Source organism: Cornus florida, unplaced genomic scaffold, assembly GCF_030987335.1.
Source record: "Cornus florida cultivar Cherokee Brave unplaced genomic scaffold, ASM3098733v1 CherokeeBrave_3.0.0_Hap2_Chr09, whole genome shotgun sequence".
In the NCBI taxonomy this organism is placed as follows: domain Eukaryota; kingdom Viridiplantae; phylum Streptophyta; class Magnoliopsida; order Cornales; family Cornaceae; genus Cornus; species Cornus florida.
The window spans coordinates 6,753,183-6,770,232 of record NW_026775579.1 but is presented as its reverse complement, the minus strand read 5'-3'; the positions used below and the strand labels follow the sequence as shown (position 1 = coordinate 6,770,232).

The 17,050-nt window shown below is 38.5% G+C and overlaps 1 protein-coding gene across 2 annotated transcripts in view; it reads right to left on the bottom strand.

The window, feature by feature from the left end:
- Positions 1-14,771, bottom strand: part of LOC132273522 (uncharacterized) — a 33,840-nt gene extending 19,069 nt beyond the window's left edge. For both annotated transcript variants that reach the window (XM_059774480.1, XM_059774481.1), the window contains exons 1-8: positions 14,323-14,771; positions 14,030-14,159; positions 13,714-13,801; positions 1,301-1,400; positions 1,124-1,197; positions 916-987; positions 597-674; positions 148-272 (exon numbers count right to left, since the gene is read on the bottom strand). In XM_059774480.1, the coding sequence (XP_059630463.1) occupies positions 148-272; positions 597-674; positions 916-987; positions 1,124-1,197; positions 1,301-1,400; positions 13,714-13,801; positions 14,030-14,109 (617 nt within the window). In that variant the 5' untranslated portion in view covers positions 14,110-14,159; positions 14,323-14,771. The remainder of the gene's footprint in view (positions 1-147; positions 273-596; positions 675-915; positions 988-1,123; positions 1,198-1,300; positions 1,401-13,713; positions 13,802-14,029; positions 14,160-14,322) is intronic.
- Between the last annotated feature and the right edge of the window lie 2,279 nt (positions 14,772-17,050).

Genomic DNA, 17,050 nt, shown 5'->3' with positions numbered 1-17,050 from the left:
AACCCACTCAATTGCCACCCCAACTGCCGTGGTAGAGCATAACAATAAGCTAGATTTTTAATTAAATTTATAACATAGGAAAACTTAAAGAGAGCACCCATATATATATATATATATATATAACACTTAGTGAGCAAAGAAAAATACCCCAAAGAGGCAGCAAGCTCAACAGAAGGAATTGAATGGGGATCAAGTCCTCTTGGCAAGCGTGCATTGCAAATTTGATCATATTGGCCACTAGACCCATCTTTTCTCTCCCCATCTATAATCACCTGCAACATTGAATTAATATAGCCGACTCAAGAAACAGCTAGAACATCACTTATTAAATAAACTAAACGAAGACGTAGAGACCGTAGAGTTACATACACACTCACCACAACACCAATGAAGGCCCATGAAAATATTTGGAACATCCAAATAAAATTGTTTCAACTTTTGCATAAAATTTAATCAGAACAATATTAATTTGAGACATAGAAGTCAAGATGAATCTAGTATAAGGCCAAACTGGGTAAATATGGTCAAAACTGAGAAAAAATAACAACTAATAACATTTGAATACTAGTAGAAGCGTCAATCTCTAAGATAGTCACCCGACGTTGTGGGAACAACTTGCATATCTGTTTTATAACCACTGACTGTTGATGAAGACGTTCGGAGGTAATTGCCATCTGCAGTTCAGAAATATCAATAACCATTAACCACAGATGATCATCAAAGACAGGATAACCAGATGACAAATATATACATATATCTATTAATCAGTTGACTGTATAGCAAATTTGTCACGGTAAGTCTCTATCATAGGATAGTTCAAAGAACAAGTATCAAGCATTAGAAGAAGAAGTATCTAGATAATAAAATAAAATAAAATAAAAAATAAAAAGAATCTATTATAAGACCAAGACTCACATGCCCCAAGCTCTGAGTGCAGATAAGATTAGGATAGAACTTTTCTAGTTGTTCCATACGATTTCTTTCCAACTGCAATGAAAAGTCCAACACATAGATCTTAATATATGCTAGAAGAAATATCATTCATATCAAGAATTGTAATATAGTAATTATAATTTTATTAACATTACAAAAAAAATTGAGATAAAGGAAGGCAATCTGTTACCGTACTCATGGCTGATTCGAGCAACTCATATTTAACTTTTGAATCCAAGGACATCTTTTCAACCTTGGACTTCCCTATAAAAGAGCAATAATTATTGACTCATAATATTGACACTACCGAACCTAAATTGTACAAGAATTTAATTTTGGACATGACTTTTATTAAGGGGCATCCAACCTCGTGCTAGTTCTTCTTTACTAAGACGAAGCTTTTCCCTCAATCTTGCAAGCTTTTCATTTTGAAGCACTCTCCAACTGAGTTGATCATCTACCTTACCCTGATAAATGTAACAAAAGGAACTCATTAAAGTAAGAAAAACGTGTCATGAGACAAAGAAGAATGAAAAGAAAGTCCTACACCATTATTTGTAACTGTATATTAAGACACCCAACTTTGAAACAAATGAAAGTATACAAAGAATGTCATAAGAGGAAATTGAGTTAACAAAGACAAAGAGGAAAAAAAACAAAGATTATGCATATAAAAGGAAAGGAAAAAAATAACATGAAAGCATTAGAGATGCACAACGACTAATATTAAAACATTCCATTTAGTTTTTCTAACTGCATTTTGAGATTATCAGAAACCATTTATAAGAATCCATTTGTTTTTCTAACAGGCAAAGTAAAATTAGATCATTCTGAAATCTTAACAAAACATGTAGCATTATGAGTAGTGTCATTTACTTTATATGCTCAACAGCTAAGAAAAGTCGTCTTAAGTTGGCATAGACATGAAGGAAAAAGTAAAAGATGAAATGGAGCACAAGTCTCCTCTTCTCAAGAAATTTTCTGTTATTTTCTCTTTTGCCTCATCTTGATGTCTTCCTTCTGCCTCAGAATCCCATATGAGAGCTGTTATAGGACATACCTCATTTCTGGAGATTGTGAAGCTACCCAGTCTAGCCATGATTGGGGAAGTTGAAATCAAACATTCTTCCAGTGGTCATGTCTTCAACGTGGATGACCACACCACGACGATTCGCGAGGCGATGTTGAGATCTTGCTTGGTTGGGAGATTTGATAGAGATGTGGGCAGTTTGGATAGTATCGAAGATTGAGCTGCGAAAACCTGGAAGATTTCGTGTGGAGTGAGGGTTTCCACCTTACCTGATGGGCTTTTACTGTTCAGATTGCCGTCAGAGATCGAAGCTTAGAGGGTGCTGAAATCAGGTAGGAAAAAGTGGGGTCAAACTCAGTTGTTCATCGATATCTGGTACTATCACGTTGGATGCTCGGGCCTGATGAAGAAAAGCATAAGGAAGATCGTTCTGTTTATGCGGTGGATTTCACGATGTGGAGGCATATGAAATGTGCGAAACAGCAAGGATTGTCCTCATCGTCCAAAAAGGTGGAAAAATTCCGGCGTCCATCACAGTGGAAGACAAACGGGTGGCTTTCAAGATTGCGGTGTCAAAAAGAATTGATCCTTCTGTTCAGCCTAAGTTTGATTAGGTAGTTGTTGATAAGAATCAGGTCTGGGCGCAGGAGAGAATAAGACCTAAAGAGCTTTACTTTGGTGCTAGATTGGAAGTGCAGATTTCTGTGGTGTCGAAAGGTCAGGGACGACCTCATGTGCATTCACAAAAGGGGCGTGAAGAAAGCCAGTGTCCTTGCAAGACACGCATTAATCAAAGAGAACCCTCCCGTTATGGGTGGGATACAGCTAAGTGGGCACGTGGTAGATCACGTGGCAGGGCTTCAGAGTTTAAAAATGTGGGTGTTGGGCCTGTTCTGAGTTGGGCCTGTTTTTAACAAGCCAAATGTTCCATCTAGGCCTGTTTCAAGCGGATCATTTATTTATTCTAGTTGTCAGTTGTCACACTGGACCAGCTGATGGCCCATCCTCTTCAAGCAGTTGGGTTGATTGTGATAGGCCTAGGTCTGTTGAGCCTGCACAGGCCAAGTCTGGTTCCAGTCTCATTAAACATAAAAGGGATAGGGTGGTGGTTTGGGGCCCAAACAAAGGCTTATCTGTGTCTATTAAAGGAAGGCAGCCCAGCCCAACTCTTTCAAAGGTAATCAGAAATATGGCTCATGCCCAAATTTACAATGGTTCCTCATTATAGCAGAAATCTGATGAGAGACACTGTTCTCGTTCAGAGAAGGAGCATTGGCCAAGTTCAGCACTCCCATGAATGGAGCTGGGGCGATGATGAAGATGTTCCGACTCGGTGAATGCTGTCAGAAATTGCTCTCTGGTAACAGGTTCGGGCCGCTTCAGTCGGGTTCTTTGTGTGATGTTTCGGATGATGGATGCCCACCCATAAGGGATGATCATCAGTTTTCTTTGACCAAGCTGCAGCATAATGGTAAACGATGGACTAGAAAGGACAAGCAGAAGTGGGTCGCTCGCGAGGACTACGACTTCAAACCTGGTATGTTCTCGGCTTCCCTTTCTCGGAGCTCTCTGTCTGCTCTTTCTTTTTCTTATACTCCTCCTTGTGGGGTGTTGAGGAGCGACGTGGGGGAGGATTTTGATGGGATGTCGGTGATGTCTCGGATGTTATCGCCTGTGGTGGAGGTGGATTCTGAGGTTGAGGTGGTGGATACAGAGCAATCCGGGCATAGGATTTTTGGGCGATCAGAAATGGATGGGATAGTCGAGAAGGTTGATGATTTTTGCATTGATCGGAACTGCTTAGGGGAGGATGGGTTCTGTTCTGAGTTTTCTTCCTCTATTCAGCCTGTTAGGGGATGATTTGGGTAGGCAGTCTGGGCCTCGGCTGTGCAGTGACGAAGGAATCAGTTTGTGTAGGCCTAAAAATGACATTTTGCTGAGACCACAGAAGGATGCTTTGTCTGAGAAGATGACAATTTTGTGTTGGAAAGGACATTCGTATTACTCTCCGTGACGAGTCAGCTGTTCTTCTGGTTCAAGAATTAAAGAATCACAGGCTTTTTCCCGATGATGTGATTACTATTGCTCCGGATACTCATTTTGATGGGAAGGAAGGTGGGGTGGACAGTGTCATTGACTGGTTGTCTTGTTTTGATGTGGAAGAGGAGGTGGAGGGTGGTGTAGGAGATGTGATGAGGGCTCTTGACATGATTCTGTGGGCGGAGGAGGGGCACCCAAACCTGGGGGTGGTTGATCCCCTGGAAGTTGTGAGACCAGAAGGTATGGACAGCAATAAGGGAAGGCAAGAATGTGTTGACTTAGGTAAGGAGTGGGTGAAGGAGAATATCGGAGTCAATAGTGAATTGTTGGGTGTCTCTTGTAAGGGCAACTGGGATCAGGCCTTGTCGATTCTCCATGTGATGGTGTAGGGGAGAGAAGGGGAGACGTTAAAGAAATCTCTAAGTGGGGGTAGAAGGAAGAAGAATCCCCCCTCTTGGAAAGGGGAGAGGGACATGAGAAATCTTATTTCGTATGTGAACTATGAAGGGAAGGATGAGGGGGTGAGGGAAAGGGGTAGTGTGAGGGGGGGGGGGGGGGGGGGGGGGGGAGAGGTGACTTTGTTTCCACTTGAAGCTATGACTCTTATCTTGGAATGTCCGTGGACTCAATGATCCGGGCAAGAGGAAGGTGTCAAGGTGGTGAAGTTGGCAGTGAGAAGGGGGGGGGGGGGGGGGGGGGGGGGGGGGGGCGCTTTTGGTGTGCTTTCAAGAAATGAAGATTGCTTCGATGACGGATATGGTGGTTAGGAGCCTTTGGGGTAGTAGGTTTGTTGAGTGGGAGGCGCTGGACTCTTTAGGGTCCTCTGGAGGCATTCTTGTCATCTGGGATAGGAGATGGATGGCAAGGGTGAATGTTTGGAGAGGGAGATTCTCTTTATCATGTGCTTTGGTGAAGGAGGAGGATGGTTTTAAATGGTCTTTCTCCGATGCTTATGGACCAGTGGATGATTGTGAGAGTCTTGTACTATGGGACGGGCTTCGTGTGGTGAAGGGGACTCTTCCATGGTGTGTGGCCGGGGATTTCAACGTGGTTAGGTCCCCATCAAAGAGATCTACACGTGGTAGATGGACTTTGGCTATGATGCAGTTTTCGGAGTTCATTGATGGATATCATCTTATTGACCTACCATTTGAGGGCGTTGCTTTTACTTAGTCCAGTGGTAGGGATTCGCCCACTCTTTCCCGCCTGGATAGATTCTGATTTATGGGGAATGGAAGGAGAAGTTTCCGGATGGTGCTCAGGATGTTTTGGCTAGGATGACTTCTGATCACATTCCGTTGTTTTTGGATTGTGGAGGATTGAAACCTCGTTGTACTCCTTTCAGATTTGAGAATATGCGGCTTAAAGCCATAGAGCGGATAATTTTCAGGGGAAAATGTGGAGTTGGTGGGAAGAGGCCACGGTGGTGGGCACTCCTAGTTTTATCTTGGCTGGAAATCTTGGGCTTTATGGCTGAAAGAGGAGGATTGAAACCTCGTTGTACTCCTTTCAGATTTGAGAATATGCGGCTTAAAGCCATAGAGCGGATAATTTTCAGGGGAAAATGTGGAGTTGGTGGGAAGAGGCCACGGTGGTGGGCACTCCTAGTTTTATCTTGGCTGGAAATCTTGGGCTTTATGGCTGAAAGAGGGAGACCGGAATACGAAGTTCTTTCATAGACTTGTGAATGCCGATAGGAGGGGTAATCACATTGGGCAGATTCGAGTGGATGGAGCGGTTTTGAGTGAAGATGAGGAGGTGCGTAAGGGGATTGTATCTTTCTACCAGAGGCTTTATCATGAGCCTTTACGTTGGAGACCTCCGCTTGATGGTCTTCATTTTGACTCTATTTCAGCAGTGGACAGCGATGGGTGAAATTCCTTTTTCAGAGGAGGAGGTGCTGAAGTCGCTGAAGAGTTGCAATGGTGACAAAGATCCGGGTCCGGACAGTTTCACAATGAGGTTTTTATTGGAAAGTTGGAGTGTGGTGAGACATGAGGTAATGGGCACTTACCATGAGTTCCATTCTAATGGGAGGTTCAAAAAGTCGCTGAATGCATCTTTCACTGCCCTCATTGCTACGAAGGGTGGTGCGTCGGATGTTAAGGATTTTAGACCGATAGGTGTATTTATAAGCTTATCGCTAAACTCCTTGCGTTGAGATTGAGGGAAGTTCTGGATGGAGTGATTTCCAAGTCTCAAAATGCTTTTATTGGGGAGACAAATCATAGATTCCGCCCTAATTGCCAGCGAATGTGTAGATTATAGGTTGAGTAGTGGGGTTCCTAGAATTTTGTGCAACCTAGACATTGAGAAAGCATATGATCATGTTAGCTGGAATTTCTTCTTGTATCTGTTAGGGAGGATGAGATTCAGAAAGAGATGGAGATGGATCAAGGTTTCCATTTCCTCTATCAGATTTTCTGTGTTGGTGAATGGGTCTCCCTCTGATTTTTTTGGCAATCCTCGAGGTTTGAGGCAAGGAGATCCCCTTTCTCCTTTTCTGTTTATTATTGTTATGGAGGCCCTTAGTATGTTGATGAGGGAGGCAGTGAACTTGGGATTCATCAGGGGTTTCAAGATGGGTCCAGACTCAATTCAGCAGATGGAGATCTCTCACTTGCTATTCGCAGATGATAATTTGGTTTTCTGTGAGGCAGATGTGTCCCATGTTTTCAGGCAGTATCAGGTTTGAAAGTCAATGTGGGAAAGAGTGTGCTTGTCCTTGTGGGGAAGGTTCAGGAGGTGGCTTCTCTTGTGGCGGTCCTAGGGTGCGGGACGAGTTCCTTCCCTATCTCTTATTTGGGTTTTCCTTTGGGTGATTCGTCAAGGAGGGTGTGAAGTTAGGATCCGGTGATTGAACAATTTGAGAGAAGATTGGCTAGGTGGAAGAAGCAGTATCTTTCGTAGGGCGGAAAGGTTACTCTGGTGAAGAGTACACTGTCGAGTCTTCCAACATATTTTCTCTCACTTTTCCAGATTCCTTCCTCTATTGTTGGAAGACTTGAGAGTCTTCAACAAAACTTCCTCAGGGGCGGCCGGGGAGAGGAGTTCAAGTATCACCTCATCTAGTGGGAGCATGTTTGTAGGCCCCCTTCAGTTGGGTGGTCTTGGCTTTAGGAGGTTGGTCCCCTTGGCGCTCCTTGGTAAGTGGTTGTGGAGATTCGGTAGCGAAAGACATCAGCTATGAAAGAGGGTTATTTCGTGCCGCTTTGGGGAGGATAGAAGGGGATGGTCCTCTAGGCCGGTCAGATCTGCTTGTGGCGTGGGAGTGTGGAAATTCATTCGGAAGGGCTAGGATAAGTTCTCCAAGCATACTAGATTCAGAGTTCGGGAGGGCAGGGACGTTCGGTTTTGGGAGGTCCTGTTTGTTCCCAAGACTTTTCAGGGTTGCTGTTAATAGACATGCTTTGGTAGTAGATTGTTATCGGCTTAATAGCGGTTGGCTTTCTTGGGATGTGCATTTTTGGCGATCCTTTCAGGATTGGGAGCTGGATGATGCGTCTGGCCTACTGGATCTTCTGTATAGACAAGAGGGTATTGGTACAGGCTCAGATTCCTTGATTTGGGTGCCAATCTTAGGGGAGGTTTGAGGTCTATTTCTTTTTCCTCTACCTTTTCGGGTTGCATAGTTCCAACTTCCCGTGGAAGACGGTTTGGTGTTCAAATCTCAGGCTGGGCCTTTTTTTTTTTTGGACTGCAATTTGGGGCAAGATTCTGACCTTGGATAATCTGAGAAAGAGAAGAAAAATCACAGTCGACTGATGTTGTTTATGTAAAAATGATGGACAGTCCGTAGATCACCTTCTTTTGCATTCCCCGTGGCTTATGACTGCTGGAGTCTTATTTTTGGTATGTTACGACATTCTTTGGGTTATGCCTCGGTCTTCAAAGGATTTAATTGACGTTTGGAGAGGTTATAGCTTGGGGGCCCACGCCCATCAGTTTTGGAGGGCGACCCCCTTTGTGTTTGGCGGTGCATTTGGAATTTTGGAAAGAGCGGAATAAAAGATCTTTTGATGGGGAGGAATCCTCCATTGGGGGCGCTGAAATTTTCTATTATTAATTCTCTTTTTAGTTGGGTAATGGGGAGAAATTGTATATCTTTAGATTAATTCGTGGATTTTTTTGGGTTCTTTGGGTCCATAGGACTATCTATTTGGCTTTGGCCCTTGTATATCTCTTGGGATGCATTCCCCTTTTTAACGCTTTCTGATACACTTTTATTTATCAAAAAAAAAAATGAAACGCCGTCTTTATAAAATAAGCATGGTTGAAATATGAATGTTGAGATAGATGTATGACAAGATATGAAGTATAAATTAGAAACGAACATATTGTGAGACAGTTGAGGAGCAGCAAATGGAGAAAAAAGTGAGAGAATAAATTAAAATAGTCCAACAATGCTGACCTAAAACAAAGTGATTGCATCAATGAGGAAGGGTGATGCAGCCACAATGAGGTTAATGCTAGGGTGGGGAACATCCAAATTCCAAACTAACATGGATGAGATAGTAAGAAAAAATATGATAGTGATTTGAGTGTGGTTATGGCTTTAGAACAAAACGGCGTAACAATATTCATATAAATAGCCGCAAATTGTTGGGATAAAAAAGCCTTTGTTAACTTTAGTTGATAACTCAATCTTAAACCACCTCATTTTTTTGTAAAATTACACAAGACATTTGTATGGTCCCTTCAGAATCTATCAACTATCTTAATCTTGTCTACCCTTACCCAACTATTTAGAGCTACAGTCACCCAAATTAGGGCCAAAGGTTTACAATTTCGGAGCACTATTCAGTGTACTTAATTTTGTTTGGTGTGGAAATAGTACAATGATATATCTTGTTTAGATCATTAGACCTTAATATTAGAAAAGCTTTGTAGCAAAAGACGGGGTCTATATTTTTCTATTTCATTTCATTTTGATTTTGAAAATTATTAGAGGCCGTTAAGACTACAGGTCACCTATGATCCATGGATTTCGAATACAAGGATTTGAAGATCATTAGAAGGGTAAAAAGGTAATTTTTCCTCTTGAATTTCAACTCACCAATTAGATTTATTTTGTGGATTCATATCATTTATCATATTTGATTTCCATTATATATGTTTTAGAATGTAGATGGGCAGTTTTTTAATTGGGGAAGCTACAGATACAAGGAGTTAGATTAATCAAGCTATCCGCAAATCCCTACTGTCCCTACTTCAACCGATAAAACCTTGAGAGGATCAAACAAACCTTATGGAACTTGGTATCTATTTTGAATACAACTCTTAAACCCTAATTCTTTTAATCAGAGAAACTGTATAAACCTAACTAGGTTTATTAGAAACTAGCACATACATGCATACAAATACATAGAGAGGAATAAGTGAGAATCATGACTTTTCGGGGGGGAAAAAAAAAAGTGAGAATCATAGAGCAATAGACATATAGAGCATATAACTTGAGAGTAGAATTTTTTTTTTCTTTTTTTACATCAACATCTAGTATCATACATTTAAATGCTTTTATAATTTAGCGTTGAATAATTATACTCAAAGAGCATCAAATATTTCAACACCAAAGTGACCAAATCACACAAGGAGCAGGAAGCTTGGATTGCTAGTAATGGAGGTCAATGATGGTAAGAAGAAGGGATTGCATTGATGAACAGACTCATAAACTGATAGCAGCGAAGTTCATTGAGAAACATATGTCACAACTCTGGATACATAAGGGATCCTATGGGGCTTAGAATCTATGGGATCCCCACTAGTTTAACAAACCTACACACTAGCCCTTAGTTTTAAATTTTTACTCACGTTTATGTTATGTTATCACGTTTTTCCCTCCGTTAGTGTTGACCATTAGTCAACGCCTGTGAAAGTTGATGTCAGCCGAAAAAAAGAAATGTAGTCCCATTTTTACCCTTCAAAAATATGGAAAGACTATAATGTACTTTTAACATTATTGTGAAATTTGCTCCACTCCCTCTTTGCGTTTGGTGGTGCATTTGGAAGGAGCGGAATAGTAGATCTTTTGAAGGGAAAGAATCTTCCACTGTGGCCTTGAAATATGTTTTTTTTTTTTTTTTTTTTTTTTTGATGAGTAGAAATATGTTATTATTTGTTCTCTTTCTAGTTGGGTGATGGGGAGAAATTGTATATCTGTAGAGGAAATCGTTGATTTTTTTGGGTTCTTTGGGTCCTTAGGACCTCTTTCTTGGCTTCGGCCCCTATATAGCTTTTAGGATGGGTTCCCCTTTTGAAGGCTTTCTAATATATCTTTACTTATAAAATAAAATATCTTACTTATCAAAAAAATAAACATTATTGTGAGATCACATTCTTATCCCTATTAAAAGGAATGACGAAAAGATAAGATTTCCCTAGCATGCCTAAGCTCCAAAAAACACCCAGGTTCGTCAAGGCTTAGTTAGAGTGCCTCAACGCTGTACAGGCCACCTCACATAAAGCTCTCAGACTCGCACATTTTAATAGGTTCCAGGCTATAAAAAATATATATTATTATTATTATTATTTTTAATAATTTATTCAAATTATTTTTTTTCTATTAAATGACAACTAAATTAGAATGTTAATCACTGTCATATTTAACGGATATGAAACATTTGACAAAATTCATATTTTTATGGTTCACTAACTACATTAATCACATTTAGTGCTTGATTATGAATATTTACGATAATATATGTTTATCGTTTTGCATAGTTTTAGTTTTAAATTGTTTAAGATTTATAATCATATTTAATTTAGCTAATGCATATGCATATGAAATGATTTATGATTATTAATTTATCCTCTTAGTTGATATATTAAAAATCCCATTTTTAAAGAATTTTTTTTTATTAGTTTAGCATATCTTGAATTGTTCTTATCCTACACTGATTTTATTGAATTCATATGGAAACAAAAAAGATATATGTATGTTGATTTAGTTAATTTATTGAATTGATATGTTGGATACTTGGATATATTTCTTGTTTTGATATTGACAAATGCGTTGCACAGTTTAATCATTCTTTATATACTTATAATATGCATAATGATCACGCACGCACCTTAGTTCGATCAGTCTCAGGTCTTCTGTTGCATCTTGCGCTTAGGCTCGAGAAGACATTTGGTGCCTTAGTGTGCCTTGAGCCTTTAACAACTATGGATTGAAGAGATTATCTTTTATGTTTAAATTTTTTATAAGTACTTGATTGAAGAGATGGTATTTGTGGAGGGCGCGGAATAATAGATCCTTTGAGGAAAGGAATCCTTGATTGTTGTTCTTAAGTCAGCCTTTATTACATCTTAATGTTTTTGGGGTTCAGGTAGGCTTTGTTCCTCCCCGGAGGAGATGATTGATTTTATTTCTTCCTTGGGACCACAGGAACCCTTTGTTGTTTCTGGGACGCATTCCCCTTTTGACGCCTTTTGAATGAATTTGCTTAATTAAAAAAAAAAAAAAAAAAAGAAGAAGAAGATGATTAATCTCTGATAGACGCTCAACAATAAAAGAACTCCAGAAAAACACTCTCACTAAGACTTGCAAAACTTAATCATAAGAAAAATATTCAAATTCAAAATTTAAAATTAACTAGACTTAGCAACTTAAAGATAGTCTCTCTTACATGCCTTCAAACTAGACTTTCATTAGTGAAAAGCTACCTTGAAACTTGGGTCCAATCAACAGCGTATCTTCCACTAAATATATATATATATATATATAATAGTTAAAAGAATTGATAATTCCAAACTTCCCATCACCACAATAAGAACAATAGACTGCACCAAAGAGACGTCTTTTTTTTTTTTTTTTTTTTTTTTTTTAATAAGTTGCACCAAAGAGATGTCATGGGGATTCAGATCTTGGTTTTGTTGCAAACTATCAGTTTTGTTACCATTCCATGGATCATTATCGGTCCTTCAAAACCCCTCAGTGTACATCTCATACATACTTTTTAAGGTAAAGTGCAATAAACCCCCTTCAACTATACCCCAAGTGCAACTAACCCCCCTCAACTACAAATAGCCCCCCTTAACTATGGTCTTGGTGTAGTCTTAGGACAGAGAATATTTTTCAGGGCATTTCTAGCTACCGGAATTTGGAAAAGTCTAATTTACCCCTTCATAAAAGGGTGCCGCATGATACAGGAGAAAATAAAATGCCTATAGGACACGTGTCAGCAGCCTATTGGCTGCTGACTTTGTTATTATTTTTTCCTTTTCTTCTCTCTTCTTTTCTTTATCTTCAACTGGGTCTCTTCTCACTCCCCTCTCTCTCTCTAACTCAATGAACCCCCAAATTGAAAAGGCGACGGCGAATCCGGCGATTGACAGAACGGCGGGCAAGGCGGTGACGAGCTTGGCTGTGGCGGCTTGATGGAGACGGGCTGGCTGTGACGGCAAGGTGGAGACGGGCTAGTTGTGACGGCTAGGTAGGTGGACTGAACGGTAGATACGGTGGCAGCTCAGCCGGTGGAGGGCTCGGCAGACTCGGCCGTGAATGACTCGCGGCGGCGAGCTTGGCGGGATTTAACGGCGGCCGAACTCACGACGAGCAAGGAGGCTTCGGACGGTGGAGAAGAAGAAGATGGCCTCGGCGATTTTGGATTTGGATGATGTTGGCTGTGATGGACAACGGGTGGTGCAGCGGTGGTGACGGACCGACGAGAGCTCGGCTGTGAGGAAGAAATGCGGCGGTAGAGAGGAGCGGCCAACAAGGAGGAATCCAACGGCAGAGACGAGCATATTTCTTTACATGTAGACTAAAATTGTTTAAGTTTTTTATTTTTATTTTTTTTTCCTCCAATAATCAGCGATTCAGCCATTATCATCTTCTAAAAAATGAGTAAAGGAACAATTGAAAGAAATTCTATTGTTTGTTAATATCTATCCATCGGCTTCAGTTTTTAAAAGAAATGTATTATGTGTTGTTATATATATATATATATATATATCCATCGGCAAATTTAAAGGTTTTACTTTATGACCATATAACGTATACATATATGATATATATCCATCATCTGTCAGCCCTTAAATTGTCATAGATTCATTTTGCAGCTTCAACTTCATCTTCGTTTTCATTTTCTGAACGAAACTTATGGTTCTATCTATGATTGCTGAAAGATTTGCAGAGACTAAGAATCCCATAGAGTAGAGAGAGAATGCCGGCTCAGCATGTGAAAGGCTTCTTATTCTGTAATTGGGTTTTGATTTTTTGATTTTTTTTTTTATTTAATAAGGGTTGAATGGTCATTTACATAAATTTGCCCTAGAAATTGATCGGCCGGTTACCGGATTGGGTAAAGTGCAACAAATTGAATAGTTTAAGAGGTTTTTTTGCTCATTTTGAAGTTCAGGGGGGTTTTTTGCTCATTGGGATATACTTTAGGGGGGTTTACTGCACTTTACCCTACTTTTTATTCAAATATGAATATTATTACTTTTCAGGGGAAAGAGGAGGAAAACCAAAGGGAGTATGTAAACCGAAATATATGGCTTCACTTCAAGGAAGAGGTTAAAATTTTAAATGACCCACAGCAGGTCTGAAAGACTTTAAACAACTATCTTAAGGTGCTTTATGTCATGTGATTGACCAAGTTCACAGGCAAATGATAATTTCTACAATGGCATTCAGATAACGATTGAAATTCAAGCAAGAACAACAAAATAAAAGGACCTATAAGTTCTAAAGGGATTAAACAAACCTTTGCTACGAGCACTTCACTCAATCTTGAATACAAATAATCCCGGCGAGTCTTCAATTCTTTCAAATTAGTATTGTACTCAATTAATCTGCATTTGAGGAAAAAATAACATACAAAATTATTCCCAGTTAACAACAAAACTATTTAGCAAAACTGCATCAACTTAGGAGAACTATTATCCGAACTCGGGTCTCTGTAATTAATGCATATTACACTGAAATTGCATCTTTAAACAAAATCAAATGCAACTGCTGTCGGTCTTCAGCCAGAGTATAATCCAATTAAGAAATTCTGATACCAAATTTTGAGAACATACCTGTAATTGACACAAACGGTGCAAATAGACGCTAGATTTGAGTTCTCACAAATAGCACAGCAACTAGTTTTTCTCGTCATCGTCTAGCCCTTCCTCAAAAGAGGAAACCACATAACCAAATTCCAAAACCCTAAACGATAACACATCCAAAATCGTCACCCAGGTCACTATATAATCTGAATATATATATATATGAACGCATATATAGGAACAACAAATTCAAATAAGATATTGATTTTGTTGATCACGATTTGATCGTATTGGAATTAGACTGAGGAAACAAGAGAACTTACCGGCAATTCTCGATAATCGCTAAACTCCACGACGGTAGTACGGTATATGAACGGAATAGTAGTGTCGCTAAACTCAGAAACGTGACTTAGGGTTCACAGGCGCATGCGTAAAAGTGACTTAGGGTTCACATGCGCATGCGTAACGTGTGTATTGAAATGCTGATTGATTGAATTTTAATGTAAATTATGACAATGGGGTTGAATTGTTCGTGGCAACGATGGTTGTAGTGATCTACATATATGTATATACAAGTTGATGATAGAATAATTATTCTATGTCTATTGGAATTGGTTGGTGATGGTGAGAGAGAGAAACAAGGGTTGAGATGTTGTTGTGGAAAACAGAGAGGTGGGGGAGGCAACAGTGGCGGAGGGATGGTGGCGATACAGCCTTGCGACAGACACAGAGGGGTTGAGGCAACGATACGGTGGAAATGGGGGCGTAGCTTGAATACTATATATATATATTTATATGTATCGTGGTGATATATATATATATATATATATATATATATATATATATATGATATATTTAATAGGTATATAATTCCCATTTTATTAAAAACAAAAATTCGTAATTTATATATATTTAATACACAATTTGTGGATAAATTATAAAATTTAAAAATTAAATGAATACTTACATATATTGAACAAATTTCTTTAATCTTTTAAATTTTAATTTTACATTTTGTCTTTTGTCTTTTGTCTTTTGTAGGGGTAATTTGGTCCAATTACTAATAGTTATAATGATGATTTTATTTGAATTTTTTTTTTTTTAACCCGGAGATAATTTTTTTTGATTGATAAGGTTAATTTTATAAATGTAGTAATTTAAGAATTTACAGTATTTTTGCTTGGCTCAAGGGTGGTCACAGTTAACCTTAGGAGAGGTTGACTGTGATATATGTGGGCAATAAACCAAAAACTTTGAAGGTGGTCTGGGTATTTTACCATGATTTTTTATTTTTTTTACCTGGCAATAGTTAGATTGCTAGTAATTAATGGAATTAGGGGAAAGAAGATGATAACCTAGAATCATGGGAGTACCAAAGACGGACTATTTTATTACGTGAGCAATAGCATCATACCTAACTTACCCTTGATTTAAATATTAAAAATTTAACAGCAATTCGAAAGGCTTTTACCAACTAAGTAAGGATCCACTTTTCTAAGAAGGCAAATTCTTTATTTTATTTTTTTTTTAAATTAAAAATTAAAAACTAGATCTCATTTACAGGTCAAAGAATTTAAATTTAATTTAGGATAAAAAAATTAAGTGTAAAACCTAAAAAAACCCTACTATATAAAAAAGTGTTAAAAAAAAAAAAAAAAACACAGCAGAGTTTAGTATTTGTGTATAAATTTTTAACATTTGAAAATAGAGTTAAGTGTAAAAAAACTCCATCATGTACAACTACTCCCATGTGGTTCAAAAAATCCCTACATTTTTCAATTTAAGCAAATAAGGACAATTCTTCAATTTGGTCAAAATTGAATAATGAAATGACTAAAGCACCCTTGTGATATATACTAGTAATATATAAAAATAAAATAAAATAAAATATATCTTTCATGGGATGATAAAGTTAAATTAAAACTAGATCTCATTTACGGGTCAAAGAATTTAAATATAATTTAGGATTAAAAAATTAATGCTAAAACCTAAAAAAAACCCTCCTATATAAAATTGTGTAAAAAAAAACACTGCAGAGTTTAGTATGTGTGTATAAATTCTTAATATTTGAAATAGGGTTAAGTTCAAAAAAACCATACATTTTTCAATTTAAGCAAATGGTCAAAATTGAACAATGAAATGACTAAAGCACCCTTGTGATATATAATATATCAATAAATAAATAAAATCTATCTTTCATTGGAAGATACAGTTTGTCCCTATTTTTATTGGACAAAAATAGCATTAATAAAACATGTCATATCATTAAAAATTATGGGCATGTATGTAATTTCAAACTCTATCATTTCCACCTTCTTTTTCAATCTTTATTTATGTCCATGTTTACTCGATCACCATAATAGAAGCAACGGCAAAACCACAACCACCACAACAGAAGCAGCCATAGAACTACAACCTGCACTGTGACGACCCTGGTTTTTCAAGCTAGTGCGTCCTATGATGAATAGAAGATTGACCCTATAACGGATCCAAATGCGGAAGCGGAAACAGAAAACATGACCTTGGAGATGCAATGCATCTCTAAGAAGCCAGAGTGACCTTCCATCAGGCCACGGATCTCAACAAGAACAATGCAAAAATGAATGATTAGAAAAAAGACCGAACAAGCCCCCAAGGGCAAAATAGTCTTTTCACATGGAAGCAACATCCTTGGGAATGTACATCATTCCTAAGACACATACGTGACTTCAGACTTCCCATGAAGTCACGGGACTCATAAGAAAGTAGCGAAAACAAATTAAAAGAAAACCAGACAAATTTAGCCCCAAGGGCAAAATGGTTATTTCTGAAAATATAAAATCGGGTGCTACCGAATACACCACTAGAAAGACAGCAAAAAATTAATCAAGTTAGACCCAAGAATCACTTGATTCGGAGTCCGGATGAAGAAGATATGAAACTTCAAAATTTCATAAAATCAAACTTTTGGATTTGAAATCGGTGCGGCAAGGGTACTTTACAAGGGGTAAAATGGTCTTTTCAGACAAAACTAGATACAACTGAGCATACCATTAGATAGACAAAGAAAAA